General features: G+C 36.9%; 2 protein-coding genes across 2 annotated transcripts; one reads left to right on the top strand and one right to left on the bottom strand.

The window, feature by feature from the left end:
• Positions 1-693: 693 nt before the first annotated feature.
• On the top strand, positions 694-3,826 carry LOC136817462 (dual specificity protein phosphatase 12-like). The gene is made up of 7 exons (XM_067073794.1): positions 694-994; positions 1,403-1,516; positions 1,789-1,907; positions 2,109-2,217; positions 2,350-2,479; positions 2,720-2,768; positions 3,443-3,826. The coding sequence occupies exons 1-7, from the start codon at positions 738-740 to the stop codon at positions 3,523-3,525; spliced, it is 861 nt and encodes a 286-aa protein (XP_066929895.1). The 5' UTR covers positions 694-737; the 3' UTR covers positions 3,526-3,826.
• A 422-nt stretch (positions 3,827-4,248) lies between these two features.
• Positions 4,249-11,663, bottom strand: LOC136817461 (golgin subfamily A member 6-like protein 6). The gene is made up of 10 exons (XM_067073792.1): positions 11,489-11,663; positions 10,556-10,651; positions 10,084-10,342; positions 8,590-9,354; positions 7,413-8,402; positions 6,827-7,048; positions 5,942-6,391; positions 5,463-5,799; positions 5,146-5,303; positions 4,249-4,987 (listed from the first exon to the last, which is right to left on the bottom strand). The coding sequence occupies exons 4-10, from the start codon at positions 9,328-9,330 to the stop codon at positions 4,832-4,834; spliced, it is 3,054 nt and encodes a 1,017-aa protein (XP_066929893.1). The 5' UTR covers positions 9,331-9,354; positions 10,084-10,342; positions 10,556-10,651; positions 11,489-11,663; the 3' UTR covers positions 4,249-4,831.
• Positions 11,664-19,951: the final 8,288 nt, after the last annotated feature.

Here is a 19,951-nt window from a genome sequence, read left to right on the forward strand (position 1 = left end):
CACCACGTCACTAAAAGTCATGATGTCTGAAATTTTAGTACTGACCCCCCCTGGCTCATGTACATAACTTTGTATTTTATTAAGATAGTGAATAGAAAAATGATGAATAGTTTAAACCACTTTCCATTTGTTTCATGTATCTCAAACTGTCTGTTGAAGCTTGAATTTATTATATACACTCATTTCGTTTTATAAGCATAACGTTTATAAGCATACTGAAGCTCAAATTTCCAGAAAAATTAAGCATATGCTAAGCATACCTTGAGGCTCAGCCAAAGAAATTTTTAGAATCATAATTTCCAAAACTTCAGAAAATAACAGAAGAATGAAGAAGAGAATTACAAACAAAATTGGTGATTTTATTTTTGTTTAATCTCTTATAAATAACACAACTTATAATAACAACAACATTCGAAAACAATAGAATGTCTCTCAAGATTAAAGATAGGGGAAAATGCGCGAAATTTTTTACCCCCCTTTATAATTTTTTACCAAGCATAGGGTTAAGCATAGTCCAGGCTCAAAATTGAGCTTTACTTAAGCATAGTGAGCTTCAGCCGAAATTTACCGTATGCTTATAAAACGAAATGAGTGTATTTGGAAACTAAATTGCTTTGAATTGATATTGCTGCATGCTTCGGGCATCCTGAGACAAAACAGTTTATTACAGTATATTGTTTTCTTAAATTTTTATATATTTCAGGAAGAAGAAAAACAAAATATAATCAAAACAAAACATGATGTATGAAATTGAGCCACATCTTTATCTCTCGAATATCACTGCTGCAAAAAATCAACAATTATTGCAACAAAACATTATCTCCATAGTCTTAACAGTTGATGCTCAACCTCTAGGAGGTAGTGGTGGTGAAATAGAAAATATTTATATTGAAATGAATGACGACCTGAAAACGAATTTGGTTGAGAAGCTACCTCAATGTATTGATGTGATTGAAGACTGTGTTATGGAGAAACGCAATATTCTAGTACACTGGTAAAGACTAACGCATTTTAAATCTAGATGTAGTTTAAAAACGCCATAGTAAAGACTAATCTCCTTTTATTCAAATTTGTCTTTGTTCGTTTCAAAGAAGACTGGTGCATTTCGTTTGATGACTCTCTTAATTGCGATCTCGTCAAGCTTGTTGAAGTAAATGAAGAAGAATACCTTGTCGGCCAGTGTCGGCAAAAGTTGTTTTTTTGCAAAAAATTCAAATGAGCCTAAAATGGAAACTTGCATTTCCCTCTCATTAGCTTCTTTTAAAATTCTTTGTCTAGGTAGCACATAAACCCAAAATTTAATTTCAGCGAAATAATGTTCAATTAACTAATTCCGTCACTTTTTACTGGCGAGTTTTCCACTGATTTCCAACTTTCAAAACCTTCCTTTTGTGTTTTTCAGTCATGCTGGTGTATCACGAAGTGCATCTGTTGTTATCGCTTACGTCATGAAGTCACGTGGCTTATCATTACGTCATGCTTCGGATCACGTGAAAAGCAGAAAACAAGACGTCATGTATGTCGAATCACTAACTCTCCATTTTTTAAGTAGGCTATAATTACCTCGTGAAATTATGCTCCATCAAGCTACAGTTCCCAAATCATTTCTTTTCGGTTTTAAACAAGATATACGAAAGGAAAGTATTGATTTTTCGAAGATGATCGATAGTGAACAAAATGGTCGGACTGACCATACAACTTTAAAGAACACTTGACAACTTTTGCAACATTATTAGAAGCCAGTATTTTTTAGAACCGATTTGCTTTTACTCTTTTTTTAACTTTCAGGCCAAACCCTTGTTTCATGTACCAACTGCAGGTTTTTGAGAAGATGGGATGTAAATTGGAGAAGGAATCTACTTTTTATAAAGAATTGATGGTGAAGTTCGATCAACAAGAAAAAATCAGTAATGAATGCGTTCTTTCTTGTCTGTTATTCTTTGTCACAACAATGAAAAATTCCATCAACGATTGAGAATATATAGTGAAGAAGGTTAGGATGTCTCATTTTGAACTTTCCAAGAAGTGCAAATTGCGTACCATGGAGTTATATAGGTTATCCCCCAGTTTTATGACAATCTATCTTGGTTTAATGAACTCTTTTCTAGGTCAAGCGATAAATGCTGGTGATTATTGGTCCATCAAAGAGCAGGAAAGTGCTTCAAACAATAACAAAGAGATCAAGAAAAGGATTACTTATAAGTGTCGCTCTTGCAGGTATTATAATAATTTATTTTGTTTTTTTATACCCATCGGGCTGTTTTTATTGACTACTATTGATGACTGGTGGCATAAAATTTCAAAAAATTTAATCAAGTCATACATTGTTTTCCATTTTTTCCTTCGTAGAATCTTGTTGTTCACATCAGAAGCCCTAAGTGAAGACCACGCGGAAAATGCCAAAGAATGTACTTCACTTTATTTGCTTGAACCGCTAGATTGGATGAAAAAAGCCATGAATGCTGATATCCAAGGAAAGGTACTGACCCTCGTGTTTATTTCATTATTTTGCTTTAATTGAGGATATGATATAATATTTTTTCCAGACAACAATTTAAGAGGTTGATATATTACAAAGATGGTATTTTCAGAAGAATGAACGTATTTAACTATCGCAGAAGCAACTAGGGTCTTGATATTTAAACAGCAAAGTAAAGCTGTCTTTATGTCGGAATTTTTGGAGAAACAATGAAACGATCTCTTATTTTCGCTTTTTTAGATCAATTGCTTTAAATGCAGTGGAAAGCTTGGAATGTTCAACTGGTCTGGTAGGTTAAACTTTAGGTTAAACTTTCAATTTAGCATTTTCAAGGGTGTAGAACCTCAAAATCCAGCAGCCGGAAAAAGAGCTGGCCGCATTACTTCGAATAAACGCCCCGGGCGTTTGTTAAATTTTTTGGATTTTAGGAGGGGCGTTTAAAATAGGGGGCGTTTATTCGAAGCAATACAGTATACAGTCTTTTGACATTTTTCGGCTAACTTTGAAAAATTGACTTGCATTCATAAAGCGGACCACTGCTGAACCGAAATAATCATACCGGGGTGTACCAGAAATAAATGACCATCCTTGAAGTAGAATTTTTTTAGCTCCATTTGAAGAAAAATTAAAGTATTTCTGGCACACCCGGTATTTTGATCAAATTTTAGATGTTTTCACCTATCCAGCATGAAAACTATCCCAAAACATAATCTATAATAACCTAAAATAAATGCCACAAGGTAGTACTTAGATATTGAGTTAAATCGCCAACGAATGGAAAATAGTTGTTGTTTCCTGCGCTTGTAACTTGCTTTTTTTAAAACGTCAAGTTCCAAATATACAAATATAAAAAAGCCCGTCTTGTTTGAATAAATTAAATCAATTCGATTGTGATGATAATCAATCATGAGATACAAGTATTTTGCTCAAAAGTACAATTGGACCATTTTCTTTCACTACTAGGTAGAACATGTTCTTGTGGTATGTGGATTACACCATCATTTCAAGTTCAGAAGTCACGAGTCGACCATTCGTTCCCAAAGTAATGTTTTTACAGTCACCAAGTTTAGTGCTACGATGAACACGTTCCGTGTACGTCACGCCAAGCCACTTCAAGGTCACCTGTGATAGCGTTTGTGGACGAAGGAAATATCCCGTGGGTAACAGTAAGAGTCGATCTTTTCGACGTAATATAAAATGTCGAACTTTAAACGTTGTGGTATAAAAGAGCAGAATTCGTAAACGAGCCAAGGTGCATCAGCTTGGAGTAAGAGTCTTGTGATAACGTAAGAAGACATTTGTAAATCCTTCCTGTACAAAGGTAAACATAGAATGATTCAAATCAAATTTAAATGTACTTAAAATTACTTTTTAAGGTCCTTTTCGTTCAAAAATAGTTTTTCTAATATGATAAAACCCTTACCATTGTTTGACTTTGCCGATTTTTATTATCGTTGACAGGAACAATTTCCAATCTTCTTGAGCATTTTCTAAAACAAATATTTTGTAGACTTTCCGCAAGAAACAAACACCTTTGCTTTCTTTTGAAGCCGACATCTTTTTAAACGAAAACACATTGCAATGTCTTCGTAATTCTTAGAAAAAAATTTCGACGTCACTTTTTAAAAAAATTGCGATGACCCTTTTTCTGTTCTATCGTGCATTTTTGTCAAAAGCTCTGGAATAAAAGTTAGTAAAGACGACTTAAATTTTTCGAAGCACACTACATGGCTAAAATCTTAATACGGAGTAAAGAGAAATGCTATGCGTAAGTCGTGATCTGGTAATGTATTCGTAATCTAGGTTATCTGAGTTACAAAGGGTTCGGATTTTATCCGGAGTCAACTAGTAAACTAAGCAAAATCATTTTTCATTTTTCATTTTTCATTTCAAAAATTAGAAATACATTTAAAAAGTTCCGAAAAAAAATTTACAACATAAAACGATAAATACAAGGAAGTAAAAATAATACTATTTACATACGGGAAACATCTTTAATTGCAAACTACAACTGCTTCTAAATTGACCATTACTTTTCTTTGTACATCAACCATACCATATATGCTTGTCAGGAGAGACCGTTTAGAGACCACACAACATGTCATTGTTACATACTTACCAAAACCTGGTCATGCCCGTTTTTTGCGACCTCTTTTTATTTTCTTCGTTGTTGGTTGGTCTATGGGTTTATATAAAACTTAGGGGTTCTTGGTCTACGTTAAGTTTGCCAACTATTGCTTTGTATAGTAGTTCGCTCAATCCAAGTTTCAGCTGTCAAATTTCTAAAAATACTCAGTTCGAAAATATAACTCGGTTAAAATTGTCTATCATCTAATATTTTTTGTGGCAGGGTCAATAACCAGGTGGTGCTGGTCCGAGATGAGTTAGTCGTTCGATTAATTTTTGTAATTGTAACTTTTGTGACCGTAAATGCTTCTTGCTGCATTTTCCATCGAAATCAACAGAATTGCTTCGTTCTCTCACCATGTGGTGCGTCATGTCAGATGTCTAGAAAATAAAATCATTTGGTTGGTGTGTTGTTTACTAGAGTTTTATAAGGCCTTGGAGAATTCTTTACAAACCACTTCCGTTAATGGGTAAGCAAAAGGCAAACAAAACGAAATGCGCCTCCTTTTAGTTGTTTAATTTGTGAAACATACGCTTACCTGACCACGTAATTTCGTAGTATACGCATCGAGAGCCCCTTTGGTATCTTGCAGTTCACGTTGTAAGCGGTACTTCTCCTCTTCTAATGAACGGACTTGGTCTAACTCTACTTGTGTAATGGAATCCGCTGTCTTGTTCAAACTCAGTCGACGGCGAGCTAAAAGGAAGAATAGAGAATATTGAAAAAAAGACTTCAAAGTAGTCAGACTTGTATTTGCTCCTCTTGGTTTTATTATATCATTTTCAATTCAAATTTCCTGTCCTCATTCTAGGACATTAAGATAGAACGTCATAAAAAGTCATGGTGCACGCATACCTGCGTTTGCAGCGTAATACGGTGCTGCTTGCGGCGCCATCATTTGTTGTGGACCCACCACTGGCATCGAAGGTAAAGAAACCATTCCCACGTGCTGCTCACGTGGTTGGATATGGTATGGAATATGAGTGTTTGTTGGCGCCGTTGGTGGTATGGGTGGCTTGGTTTCGACTACAGGTTGGGCGGGAGGAGGTGGAGGTGCCACATGTTGGTGTTGCTGCTGTTGGCGTGATGTTGCTAATGTGATTTCAGCAAGATGTAGCTTGTTTTGAAGATCGTGGATGTCTTGTTGTAAGTTTGACCTGATCTCCTCTGTTTCTGTGCGAGCTCTCACAACCTAAAAAAATCGCAAAGAAATATTTGGCATATGATTGAGCAAGTAGGAGGCAGACGAGAAGGAGTACCCCACTGTTAAAAACGAGAGTACAGTATTAGACCGGATGCTTTTAAAACGTCAATCTTGAAGAGTTCTTACTTACATTTTCACTTTCACGGTCCAAATCGTCTTTCAGTTTATTGACCCTCATTTTCTCCTCGCTCAAGATATCCTTCAGATTGCCAGTCATCTCCTGCTCCTTCTCCAGGGCTGTCGTCAACTTCTCGATCCTTCTCTCACAATCTTGACATTGTCGCTGCAACATGGAATTCTCTTGGTTCGCATCTCTTAGTTCTCTTTGTAAGTCCTCCAATTGTCTTGTTAAACGTTCCTTAGTAGCTTTGAGTTTACTGATTTTCTCCGTCTGGTCATTAGGAGAGAACATTGGTGGATGAGGGTAAAAGAATGGGTGTGGCATCTGACCAGGTGCGTTGGGTGTGGATTGTTGCATGTTGGTGGCAGGTGGTTGCGTGTTGGATGCTGGGATATTGAACACGTTTACTGGTTGAGATGTAGACGTCTCCTTCTGTTCTTTTGTTGGTGAAGGTGGTGTCTATAGTTAGATAGAAATATGTTGGGAGTTATATATGTTTGGTGTTTTTTGTTTATCCTGTTGTATGGTTTTTATTTAAGGTAATTGGGAAGGCAATGGATTAGCCAGAACAATGGAAAAATGCCTCAAAAGTTATTTGCTGTAGCTACTATAGTGAAATACGACATGGGTACTTGTGTAGCTCAACAGGTTAAAATGCTGAAACACTGCAGTATACTCGCTGCAGAGGAGTCAAAATACCCGTAGTACTTAAAATGGCCATGACGAAAAAACATTTTGCACTTTGGAAATCTACAGAAACCCTGCGATGATTGGCATACAGGTTGAAGGTATTTGAACCCAAAATTAGGTAGCCTCTGAAAGTTTAAAACCTTTATTCAAAAGGTTTAGTTTTTCGATTTCTGAAAAGGGCTCGGTAGTGCTAAAAATTCTCACCTGTAAAACGATTTGATGTGGTCCTGATGGAGCAGGTACAACTTGTTGTTGTTGTGTTCTTAACTTAGTGAATTCATCCTGCATATTGATAACGCGTTGCTCGAGTGTTTGTAATTGGCGTTCCAAGCGCCGTTTCTCTGATAACAAACTTTCATATTTCTCTTGTGATTGGTTGGCCGCCATCTTTGCCGCATCCTCCATCGTGCGTCGCTCACGGATATCCTGTGTACAGGGGAAATATACAATACAAGTTTTATTTTGAGTATCAGTATCACTGACATTTTAAAAGAAGTCACCATATTCACCGACTCGTGTGATTCCGATAGACTGTCATCCCTGATAGATTTGGATACAGTTGAATCTCCTGGAACACCCTTGAAAAACATCGGTTTGCTCGAGAAATTTCGAGTTTTGGAGTGAGGTTTATAAGGTATTTTTAACTTAAGGGGTGAGATAACTCGTTCGTGTAAGGGAGGCATTCGAGTTATAGAGGATCGGTTAAAGAGTTTCCACTGTATATGAGAGATTTTCAAACTTTTCTTAGATATAATAATGTTTTCCGCTAAAAACATAAGTTTATTCTTACCCTTTCTTGTTTCTGAAGGTCATTCTTCAAATCTTCCAGTTTCCTTCTTTCCATGTACAACTCATCCAATTGGCTTTTTTGTGAAATGGGATCATCTTGTGTCTGGTTATGTTGATTCTGGTTCTGTTGCATCATAGACATCAAGAAAGGAGTGAACTCGGACGGTGTTTGTGCACGTGTGCGATCCGATTCCCGCCTCGCTTCAACGACTGTTTTTAAATCCTCCACAGCTTTTCGAAGACGTTCGACCTCCTGTTGTCCTTCCTCTTTCAAGCTCTTTAAGACTTTATTGTTATCTTCCAGTAATTGGATTTTGGCTTTTAAACCTTCATTTTCCCGTTGTAAATCGCCAATCTTTGATTCAAACTGCCGGAATTCGGTGTCCTTGAGGCGCTCATACCGATTCTTTTCTTCTTCTTCGAGTCTCCGTGCGACCTCGTCAAACCTCTGTTGTTGCGCCAACAATGTGTCGGATAGTTGCTTCGACCGCAACCTTCTCTCGACTTCTTTCTCAATATCATCTCTACTCCGATCCATATCTCTCTCCAAACGGAACTTCTCTTCGTTTAGCCTCTTTTCCATCTCTTCTCGCTCACGGGCTAACTTCTCATTCAACCTGTCTCTCTCCATCTGCATTTTCTCCTCCATGGTCTGTCGCTCATCAGCAAACCTCTCCTTAAGTGTTGTCTTATACTCATTCACGATGCGGTCGAAATCATCACGCAAGCCACCTGGTAAATCAGCGCGCGTCGAGAAGGTTTGGGAAGAAGTTTGCTTCTCGATAACTCGAACTTCTTGTTGTTGTTTACGCATGCGCTCACACTCATCCTTCATCCTGGCAATCTCTTCCTTTAACATCTCATTGATAGCTTTCAGATTTTCTTTTTCATGAGCCGCCAGTTTCTCACTTTCGTTTCGATAGTTGGTTTCTTTGCGTAAAGCGTCCTCCAAGTTCTCAAGCTTCCGCTGCCATTCCTTCTCAAGTTTGTTCTGAAAGTGAAACACAGGAATCATTCATACTTTTATCTTTTTCCTCGTGTTAACAAACAAGATCTGTTATTTTTGTCCCTCGGACGTTCATGCAAAGATATTTACAAACAGAAAAACTTGTTTGTTTAAATTTGCTCATTAAGAGGACGTTGGATTTTCACACATTGAAAATCCATTTCATTCTTACCTTCTCCTCATCCTGTTTCTTCTCCATGTCAAAAATCAATTTCTGATATTTCTTTTCCAACTCTGTCACTTCTCTCTCGTTTGATTTCTCCAAATCATACTGCGCATGCTCGAACTTCTTCTCCAGCAACTCCATGTCTGTCTTGTGTTTTTCTTTCTCCTTTTTCAACTCACTTTCCAATTTCATATCGAAGTTACATTGACATTCCTTCCTCATGGCGTCGATTTGTGATTTCCAATTATCCGATAAATCACGCTTTTCGCGGTCCATTTCGGTCTCGCGGTCACGTAAGCGGTTTTCATTTCGTCGGTCAATATCGAGTTTTTCTTCTTGAAAGCGCGTGCTGATCTTGGTGATCTCTTGCGCGAAATTTTGGTTGATTTCACTACGTTCGCTTTCGAATTGTCTTTCCAAGTCTTCTCTCTCTGCACGCACCATCTCTTCCCATTCTAACTTCTTGCTCTTGAAGCTCCGCAAAAGCTCCTGTATTTTCGCCAAATAATGCGACTCCATCGCGTCCTTCTCCCGACCGAAGATTCGAAGTAGCTCATCTTTGAGGGCGGACTCCTCGCGTTCGACTTCAGGGTTAAGGCGGGATGATTTGCTTGACGAATTCTCTGTATCGAGTTCGCCCAATTCGAATTTCTTCCGTGTGGGCGTGGGAGGGCGCTTTTTGTAGAATGTTGTTGTGGTCGACTTGAACTCGTCCGCAAATTTAACGCTCGATGTGGAAGTATCCATGACAAATAATCCCTTTGCGACTTTCTATAAAAACAGATTTTTTTAATGATATTTATGTGACCATAAATCTTTCCAAAGAGTAGAGAATGACCGAAGTAGACGGAGGAGACATAATTTCTAAGGTCGGAGTTTTTTTATGATATTGTGCTTTTCCATTTGATAACATACCGTCCGGCTTAAAAAATCTAAATTTTAAATGACTGTTTTATCACGCCTTCTCAAATTCGTTTCACCAAAGGACTATCATGATAAGCTCTCAGTCTTATTTTACATTTATGACGTTGTCTTGTAATTGGTGTTAAGCTATTTTGCTTGCAGAATTTAGCCTTTCTTCCTCTTTTCCAAAAGGGTTACACTCTTTTCTTTTCTTTTTTTGTAAGCATACGGGAAAATCGGTTCGAGGCTCAGAATGCTTAGCAAAATCTAATTTTCAGCCTTAATTTATGCTTATTTATTGGCTTAGACTTCGTCTTGTGAATTTGCTTTGGGTTAATGGAAATTTCCAATTTTTTAAGTCGGAACATTGATTCGGCTCATAAAAATTACTGGCTAAAATCTTTGGTCTAAGAAAGCTAAAACAGCTTTAAAAAGGTCCGCGTTTTAGAAAAGCTGTACAAGTTTTTTTGCATTTTAGCTTGGAGGTATGCTTAGCATTATGCTTGTTTTTTACAAAGTTTGAGCCTAAGTATGCTTATAAACGTTATGCTTACAAAAAAGAGTGTATTCAATAAAAAAGATTGAGAAGTCACTTACCTGCAAGTCTACCTCTAATGACAGCGGTGTCCGTGATTTCAATTCAAGACATTTAATTAACGGACAGCATAGTTTATTTTTACGCTATAAACCGCAAAATTATCTTTATGTTGCTTTTTTTGCAAGTGGTTGCCGAGCTCACATTCAGTATTTCATTTTCTTCTTTATTGTAAAGCGTCTTTTGAGGTGAATGCTTCATTCAAGTTTGCCAAGAGAGATGCTCTCATTCAGTTCAATTCATCTATGCTTCAGCTGTTTACTATAAGAACAAATTTGATTAAAAAATTGTGTTATGTCTCTAACTGAGAAATCAAAAGTGTCTCAAGTCGTTCTCTTTTGCCTTTTTTAACCAATCTAATTTCACTAGAAAAATAACATAAGAATTACTTCAATATATAGAGTGAAGGTATTAAACTCTTGATTTCTTATAAAAAAAGCTGATTAAAATGTAATCAAAATCATGCCTCCATACCTTGAATGTTTCGAATGATTTCAATCCACTATTCTGCTATTCTCACGAGCGGCCATCTGCTGTGTCATTCATCGCTTCAACGTCTCATCTCACCAACTATGGTATAAATAGAAAGTTTACAAAACCTTAATGCGAATCTAAATTTCTGCTTTAAAAATCGATGTACTTTTTAGTAAATTATTCACACCGATTTATCATCGTCAGAGATTTTTTAAAGGGAGAAAATGTGTGACTCACCCTCTTATAGAAAAACTTTCAACATTTCATGAACGATCATCTCAGATACATTAGATTTGATATTCTCACCGGGCCCAAACTACTGTCGATATTGTGTTCGTGCATAGAGATTTGCCCTTCGCTCATTCTTCTTCAGAAGAAAAACTTCTGAGACTGAGTGTCTGAGATTCGCCTTTAACTTTAGACTATGCATTGGATCGTATTTTTTATAGCAAGGTTAATGCCCACACATATACTATAAAACTGTTTGCTGGTCTTGCAAATGCAATGGAAAATATTAACTTGATCGACCAAGAAGTGATGCTCTATATTTACCATTCCAATGTCGTACCATTCCAGTCGTTAGATATAAGTTTGGCCTTAAATAATGGGTAACCTTCGAATAATAATTTTCGGGGAAAAGTTTTACCGATAAAATCAATAGTAATGTAGCTATGCAATAAGGATCACCTTCAACAATAATTGCAGGGACAGAGAGCTGCAAAATCTTTATCTTTTTAGTTTCTAGTAGCAGCCTCAACTTGAACTTCTCATATGTATTATGCTGGCACAGCAAGGGAGGGCGATTATGACGTCACTCGGATAAGGGCAAAGTAGACTCTGTTGACGGAGGGTGGCCATTTGTTTTTTATATTCTCTTTGGTTCGAAAATGCATAATATTTCAGGAAATTGTAAATATGCCAATTACTACCTACCTGGGCTAATTCAGTTGAGTTGTATGTTCCTGTATCTCTTCTGAGAGCATCGACGAATGTTCGTTTTGTTTAAATATGTCGAAGTCAAGTTAATATATTTTAATAATCCATTGGGGAAATTCTCATTTGGTACCATGAGTATGATAGCTCGAATAAATATCGACCAATGAGTGCCATTCTGTTCATTCTCAATAACTGAGCCACTGTTGCAAGACACTCTTTGAACTGATAGAATGAACTCACTGTGTCCCTCCCCTCCAATCACGCCCACGCCAAAGTTTTTGCTCTAACTCTTATCGTGATCACAAAAATTGCCAAATTGGTTTATCCCGCAAAAAAAGCGCAAAATAGCCCATCACGCATCGCCGCCCTTGTATCACGCATCACGCCCTTGTATCACGCATCACGCCAGACTCGGTGCTGCTCCTTCACTTTTCTTCGGCTCCATGGTCTGAAGTTAATGTTATTGTTATGGTAACATCTGTACGTCCTCTTTCAAAGGCTTGGTAGGCGCTTTTTTAAGATAATTAAGTTACCGATATCTCGCGCGCAACATTGTCTGGAAAAGTAGGGACTTCCCTGTCTTTGCTTTTTTGATATTCCGATTGCGGATTTGCGACAGCCCATGCAAAAGCTTTTAGTGCGTGGTCCGATTCCCCACCGGAGAGGAATGGTGGTTAGTCGGCCTTTGATGATGAGCTAAATCCTCTACCCGCGCCCTTTGGCAGGGCGTAACCTGAAAATTTTTCGGTTGGCTGGACCCGAATGTTTTCCGAAAACAAGATATGAACTCTGGATTTCTTTTTTATTATTATTCATTGGTAGTATTTGCATTAATAAAAAGATCTACTAGTAACCCCAGCTTAGGTAAAAGTTTCCCAAAAGCAAAAATACATTCGCATCGCCACAAGTAATAGTATAGCCTATCTCTCCAGCACGCGATTTTTTGATCACTCGGTGTCGAGGAAAAAGCCGTGGTCGTCTGGTACAGGCAACCACAAACCTAGGCTGCATGCATCCCCAAATTAGTTTTGATATATCAAAACTTATCAGAGGGGATGTGTGCAGCCTACCACAAACCACAAGTACAGAAGAAGAAGACTTTGGCCCGCCAGCCGCCCTCCATTTTTTTCCGGCGTGATTTTGAAGAATACGGGACGACAAATATACGGACTAAATAGCCTGCTCAGTGCTGTCTGTCAGAAATGCTTGCTTTGCTCTGCAGAAATTTGGTGCAGGCTTTTCGAATTTCCCGGTCTGACTTTTCGTGAGACCTGTACACTGAGTTCTGAAGATATGACAACAAAGTTCTCACAGAAACAAATCACAGCTGGTTGGCTTGAGGTTTAACTTCATGATTTTTTGCTTTTGAAGAATGTCTTATTCATATGTTTATTTATAGTAACTATGAATGTTAATCTAAAGAACAAGACGACTTTGTAGACCAGATAGTTGCTATATGGCGCAGTTAGAAAAGGAAGGTGATAGAAATTGACCGTCAATCGAACATCCCCCTTCTCTTCTGTTTTTCTACTTCCTATCTCTCTATCTCCTTTTCTATTTTCTGACTTTCTGAGACTTGTTTTCTGATTTCTACTAACTTTTCTATGGATTTGATATTTCAAACTTTCTCCAAATATCGACCCGACCGGGATTCGAACCCACCAAATGAAAGAATCTCTGATCAGAAACCCAGCGCGCTATCCGTTGAGCCACACTCGCACAGCAGAACACAAAATTTGTAAATACTTATAGAATGACTTAAAAGACGGGGGTAATGTTATTATAATATGGGTAAAATTGCCCCTTTTTTAACCTGACTGAAATTCGAGCCGTTACTAGCAACCCTGCTCCTACCTATCTGTTAGTTAATCAATTCAAAACAACAAAACCCCCGGAAACACAAAATCTTAGATAGGAAAAAAAACCATGTTCGACTGACGGTCAATTTTTATCATCTTCCATTAGAAAAGGTATGCCGACATTACACGAAGCTACGGTACATATACCGTCAACTGCTCTAACTTGAGACGATTGGTCGAAACATGGGACTTTACTGTCACTTACTGTTAAATCTCCTTGACTACAAATTTGTTTTGATAACTCCACCATAAGTTTATCAATCATACTTTCTGTCTTCAAACTTGTCACAATAACTTTCACTGATAGCGCGCCCTTTTTAACTTTTTTGTTTTCATTCAAAATGACCGGATGCCGATTGGAGAATTAGAGAACACCGATGGGATTAACAAATAACAAGTGTGTAACTTGCCGCGTGAGTGACGTCAAACGCTCCATCATTTTGCCACTAATATGGTCAGTCAGCAAGGCCTCCTTGGTCTTTTTTAATATTAGTTCGGATAGAATGAAAACCTACCTGATCAACACAACCAAACCTTCTGTCTTGCGTTTACTCTTTCCTTCCCAACAACTTTCGTTTTTGGTTATGTAGAATTTAAAATCCACAAGTAATGAACCTCTTATAGCTTTATCTGAATAAATCTGGTTGAAAACTTTCTGTCAGGTTTCATTCCGTACGTTTTTTATCCACGTGGTGAACCTGTTTCCCCAATTTCCCGATAACTAAAAATTGGAACTTTCCCGTGGGTGCGATTGGGCATACCGCCATCGCGAAATATTTTTCATAAAAATTTACCGTATTCTAACGCTACTTTAGGCGTACAAACTTTCGCGAGCAGAAACTTTCGTGACGACGAAATTCACGACATTTACTTTCGCGAATTTAACGGAAAAATACTTTTCGCGAGCATAAACTTTCGCGAATCGAGACGTAAAATTGAGAATTTTTCACATGAAAAAATGGCTTTGAGGGACAAATACTTCTTGGATTGGCTTGAAACATTTGTCCTTTGACTTATTAGTCTTTTAACAGGCTAAAAAGTGCCATAAAAGTTATATTTTATTCAAAGTTTGAAGTTTTACAGATTTTCTATTTTGTCAAGGATTTTTCGCGAGCATAAACTTTCGCGAATGGCACTTCGAAGGAAACAAATATTAAATTTGATTATTTTTTTGTTCGTATTTCTAAATTTCACGATGAAAAGAACTTATTTACAAATTATTTCCTTTAACGGCCGTTGAATCGACATTGACATATTTAATGATGTCATAATCAATGCCATGCATATTTTGTCAGCGCGTGTATATTTTGTCAACATCCTTTTCATTGGATAAATACCACTAAAATATACAAGAGAAGTAAACATAAATTTATCGCCCGCGAGCACGGCTTAGCTAAGTGCACCTCTTTTATTCATTATCTAAGAATTGGAACGGGCAAAGATTACCGCGCGGGCTGATAGCGGACGAAGGTTATTTGAAGATATTTTCAGTTATAATCCAAGGTAGAACAAACTAAACATAGAAAGGGGGTATTTTTTAGTGCTCTATACGATGATCGGTATTTTTTTTGAATTCTATGTTTAGATTTTTCTACCCAGCCCTGTTGCTATGTACACGCGCCCTGTTGCTAAGACCTTTGCTTGAAATCGAAAGTGAAACCAAAATAATTTAGCGCACACTGCCGTTTGCGTAATATCGATAAAGTGAAAGGAGGTCCTGACTGAATAGACCTTTTTTCAAAGAGGCCACCCTGTTGAATAATTATGTAGTCCAGCAGAAAAACAATGATAAAACCATGCATAATTATTACAATATGCATGATACAGTAATTATGCATGGCTCTATCATTGTTTTTATAGCTGGACTACATAATTATTCAACAGGACGTCCTCTTTGAAAAAAGGTCTATATGGTAGCGACTCCAGAAGTCATGCAACTTTCGTTGATGTCAAACCAAATGTTTCATTTTTCCGTGAACTTTGAACCCTTCTAACTTTTTTTCTATGTATGCTAAAGCGTTCCGGTTTTTACTAAAAGAAAGCCTTTCCAGCGGTATATAACACTGTGGACACGGGCTAGACAGGAAATTGGTAAATTGCAGAACATTTTTGCAACATTTAAGAATTTGAATTTCGTGGGAGAAAAAATAATTGCAACTGTTGATGAACAAATGTTTCTGGAAACAGAGGAACAAATAGTTGAAGGCTGAAACTTTGTATGTTTATCAGAAAAAGGGTGAGGAATTCAAAAATCACAATCACTAATTCTACCGTCAACTGCTCCAACTTGGGACGAGTGTACTCAAGATGGGACTTGTTTATTATTACAATATGCATGATACAGTAATTATGCATGGCTCTATCATTGTTTTTATAGCTGGACTACATAATTATTCAACAGGACGTCCTCTTTGAAAAAAGGTCTATATGGTAGCGACTCCAGAAGTCATGCAACTTTCGTTGATGTCAAACCAAATGTTTCATTTTTCCGTGAACTTTGGACCCTTCTAACTTTTTTTCTATGTATGCTAAAGCGTTCCAGTTTTTACTAAAAGAAAGCCTTTCCAGCGGTATATAACACCGTGGACACGGGCTAGACAGGAAATTGGTAAATTGCAGAACGTTTTTGCAACATTTAAGAATTTGAATTTCGTGGGAGAAAAAATAATTGCAACTGTTGATGAACAAATGTTTCTGGAAACGGAGGAACAAATAGTTGAAGGCTGAAACTTTGTATGTTTATCAGAAAAAGGGTGAGGAATTCAAAAATCACAATCACTAATTCTACCGTCAACTGCTGCAACTTGGGACGAGTGTACTCAAGATGGGACTTGTTGATATCTGGCCTGTATTTTCACTTACTGTTAAATCTCTTTGACAACAAATTTGTTTCGATAACTCCACCAAGTTTATCAATCATACTTTCTGTCATAACATGTCACGATAACTTTCACTGATAGCGCGCCCTTTTTAACTTTTGTTTTCATTCAAAATGACCGGACGCCGAATGGAGAATTAGAGAACACCTGCCGCGTAACCGCCTACCGCCCAATGGGATTAACAAATAGCGAGTGTGTAACTTGCCGCGCGAGTGTCGTCAAACGCTCCATCGTTTTGCCACTAATTTGGTCTTCTTCGTTCCGGACACTCGCGCGTGTTCCACTACGGATTTTTTTCATATTTCGATTTAAAAGCCTACTCGGTGCGAAAGAGAAATCGTGTATTTTTTAATACGCAGTTCATTAAACTCAAATCAAATGACTTTGGAGGTTTGGTGAAATGGTGGTGGAATGGCCGTCCCATGTTGGAGCAGTTGACGGTAGTTCTTTCATTTTCATGTAGTTTTTTTCACTTTTTTGCTTCTTTAGCATGGGAATGTCCCAAAAAAAAGTTTTTATTTCTGCCGAAATGGATTTTCTTTTGATTTGGGGTTTCTCCTTTCAGAAAAACTTATTCTTTTTACTTATAACTTTTTGTTCCTCCATTTCCAGAGGCCCCTTGAAAATGGGTCCTACCACCTTTTTTGACTCGTTTCAAAATTTTTTGAATTTTTCCAAGCTATTTTCATAACCTTTTTTTTGACATTTTTAGTCAAATTTTCAACACTAAAATTTGAATATCTTTACAACCACTTATCCTCTGGAGGCCTATGACCCCTCATTTTCTTTCTTTTTCAAAGCTCTACAAGATAGGATAGGTTTCGAGAAAAAAAAATTAAAATTTGAAAAATCTTCTGGAGTTGCTAAATATGGTCTTCTTCATTCCAGACATTCGCGTGTGTTTCACAACGGATTTCAATTTAAAAGCCTACTGGGCGCAAAAGAGAAATCGTGTATTTTTCTTTAAGAAAAACCAAAAACATCATGACAGTCCATCACAATTGTTGATATTCCAAAAACTTAACATCCTTACAGTTAGTCACACTAGCGTCCTGCCAAAATGCGTATCAAAGATTAATGCTGCGAAACTGCTTGATATTCTTTGAAGGAAGAACGTCAGAACAAAAGGCCATTGACCAAAAGATGTATTTTGTTGTTGAAAATCAATCCTGTGAAGATAAAAAGATTTATGCAATGCTTTTTTTTCGGAACGCTGAAAAACTCTAATTTCGATCGGTAAAGGGGTTGCAAGATTTGGGTTAGCGAGGCAAAAATTGCTAAAAAGCTGGTAAAATCGTAATCCTCAAATATCGAAGTTCCAGCCACACTGTACTTGACTCACAAGCAAAAAAATGCACCGCAAAACTTCTAAAGGGATTCATGAAAAAATAACCCAGCGCTTTTTAATGAAATTTCCATTCTCAAAAACTGTGAGAAATTGCCTAACATTTGAGGCATAGATGAAAAGATCGAAGGTCAGTGACAACCTATCGATTCTATTAGTGATCAAAAATACTCACTCGACTCCAAATCATGGCATTTTCTTTGACCATTTTCAATTTGCTCAATCATTTCAATTACTTTTTGATTACTTTCGATCATATTGAATACCTTGGATTGTGTCGAATATGTTCGCGCCAGGGGGGGTCATGCAGTTAGTACCAGACACGTTGGCGGTTAGTACAGTGGTGGGTCATTTTCATTTTAAGGATTTTGCAGTTAGTACCTACTGGGTACTAACTGCTGAAAGGGGGTGGTATCTCAGAATTTTTCAAAAAATCAATTAGTACTTTAGGGTACTAACTGCTGAAAGGGGGAGGTATCTCAGAATTTTTCAAAAAATCAATTAGTACTTTAGGATACTAAGTGCTTGAAAACGGGTTGCTGTCTACTGTCTGCCTTTTAAAAAAAGTCTCAGCTGAAATATTTTGACATTACTCACTCAAATGTTTTGACCTTACAATGTCTTCTAATTTTACATCATATTGACTTTGTAGTGTCTTCTATTCACAGGATGAAAGACACACCCGACACACCACATTCGATTTCATTTGTTTTGATTCAGTTTGATTTTGTAGTGTCTTCTTTTTTTGATAACAAGAAATTTGACTGGATTTGATGCAAAAGTCAGACGGCTGATTTGAACATATTTGAAGAGGTCTTATAAACTTTTAGTGAAGTTAGAGATGTTCAAAATCACAATGCTTTAAAGCCTTCTACTTTGATGTGGCGCTAAACTAGCAAACTAGTCGTTGAAAACAGACCCATATACAAAAAATTCAAGCTCCAAATAAAAAGAATCGAAGAGGTGAGGTTGCGTGTCTTTTCTGAATTTCAACGACTAGAAGCATCTTCCCTCAAAAAACGTTGTTTAATTTTACAACCTTTTTTAGGTTTTTGAGAATCCATCCAACTTTTTTGACTAAATGATATTTCATAGTAACATTAAACATGGGAACATATAAATAAATGAGCATTTCCAAAAATGCAATAAACAGAAAGAAAAATAAATGCAATCCTGCACAGGTCAGACAGACAGAAATCTGTATGTCTCTCCTTACGATTTTAGGTGAAGAAAAAATAGTTGGAAGAAGCTTCTAGTCAGTTATTTTCCTTTTCTCTCACGCGCGCTGAATATTTAATTAGTGTTTACATTATTTGATTGACAGTTTTATTATAAGTAATAACCGACTAGTTTACTAGTCTAATGTGGTGCTTTTTTATAGAAAGTCCTGAAAAGGGTTTGTATAACTTCTACCTTTCTGAAATTTAGGCAATTCTTACAAACATTTTCTTAAATTAACTTAAATTAAAGCCTACGGTATGGAAATCTATATCTATCCGATAAATGTGCTGAGTCCTTCATAACAAACTTAACAGTTGATAAGGAAACGAAAATTCAAACTTTCTCGGCCCTATTTTCATGAGTTCACATAATTTGTATCTTTGTATATGTAACTCTTTAAACAATTTTTTTAAACAAAAGATAATGAGAGAAAAAATTTGTGAAATAAACAAAAGTCTCCTTCTTATTGAGTGAAATAAGCTTTTTCTGTACAAAACGTTCAACTTATAGGCTATGTTACGGAGACTCTATGACCATGCCTATAAGAAGATTAATGGCAAAGGGCAACATAACTATAATAAATTATTCTTGTTCATTTTATCTATACTTCAAAAATGTTTTTATTTAGATAGGATATATGAAGATTTCGTTTCTTTAGTTTCTATTATTGATGTTTCTAAAAAATAGTTCTTGTATCTTCAGATGTTAAAAAGAAAGTCCTGTTAGTTTGAGCTTTAAGCCATATAGTAGTTATTAATTATACCAAAGCACAAAAAAGGTTTTTCTGAGCTTATTCCGGGTCATTTAGAGCCAAAAACAGGGGGAATCATTCTTTTCTATGTAAAACAAATAGTATCAGAGGTGCTTACTGCTTAATTAGGGGTGGTATCCAATTTTCGACCCCAAATGCAGTTAGTACTTTAGGGTACTAACTGCAGAATGGTGGTGGGTGTATTTCAAAATTTGGATTTTGCAGCTAGTACCCATAGTGTCTGGTACTAACTGCATGACCCCCCCCCTGTTCGCGCAGAAAACATGGGCAAACATAAAAGGCACACAAAATAGGTCCTTGATTCATGTAAATATGCTATGTAAAATCTAGTTTAAATGCACACTCAGAGTGATTAAAACTTCTGATTTTATATGTTTTTTACTC

Source organism: Clytia hemisphaerica, unplaced genomic scaffold, assembly GCF_902728285.1.
Source record: "Clytia hemisphaerica strain Z4C2 unplaced genomic scaffold, Clytia hemisphaerica genome assembly, whole genome shotgun sequence".
NCBI lineage: Eukaryota > Metazoa > Cnidaria > Hydrozoa > Leptothecata > Clytiidae > Clytia > Clytia hemisphaerica.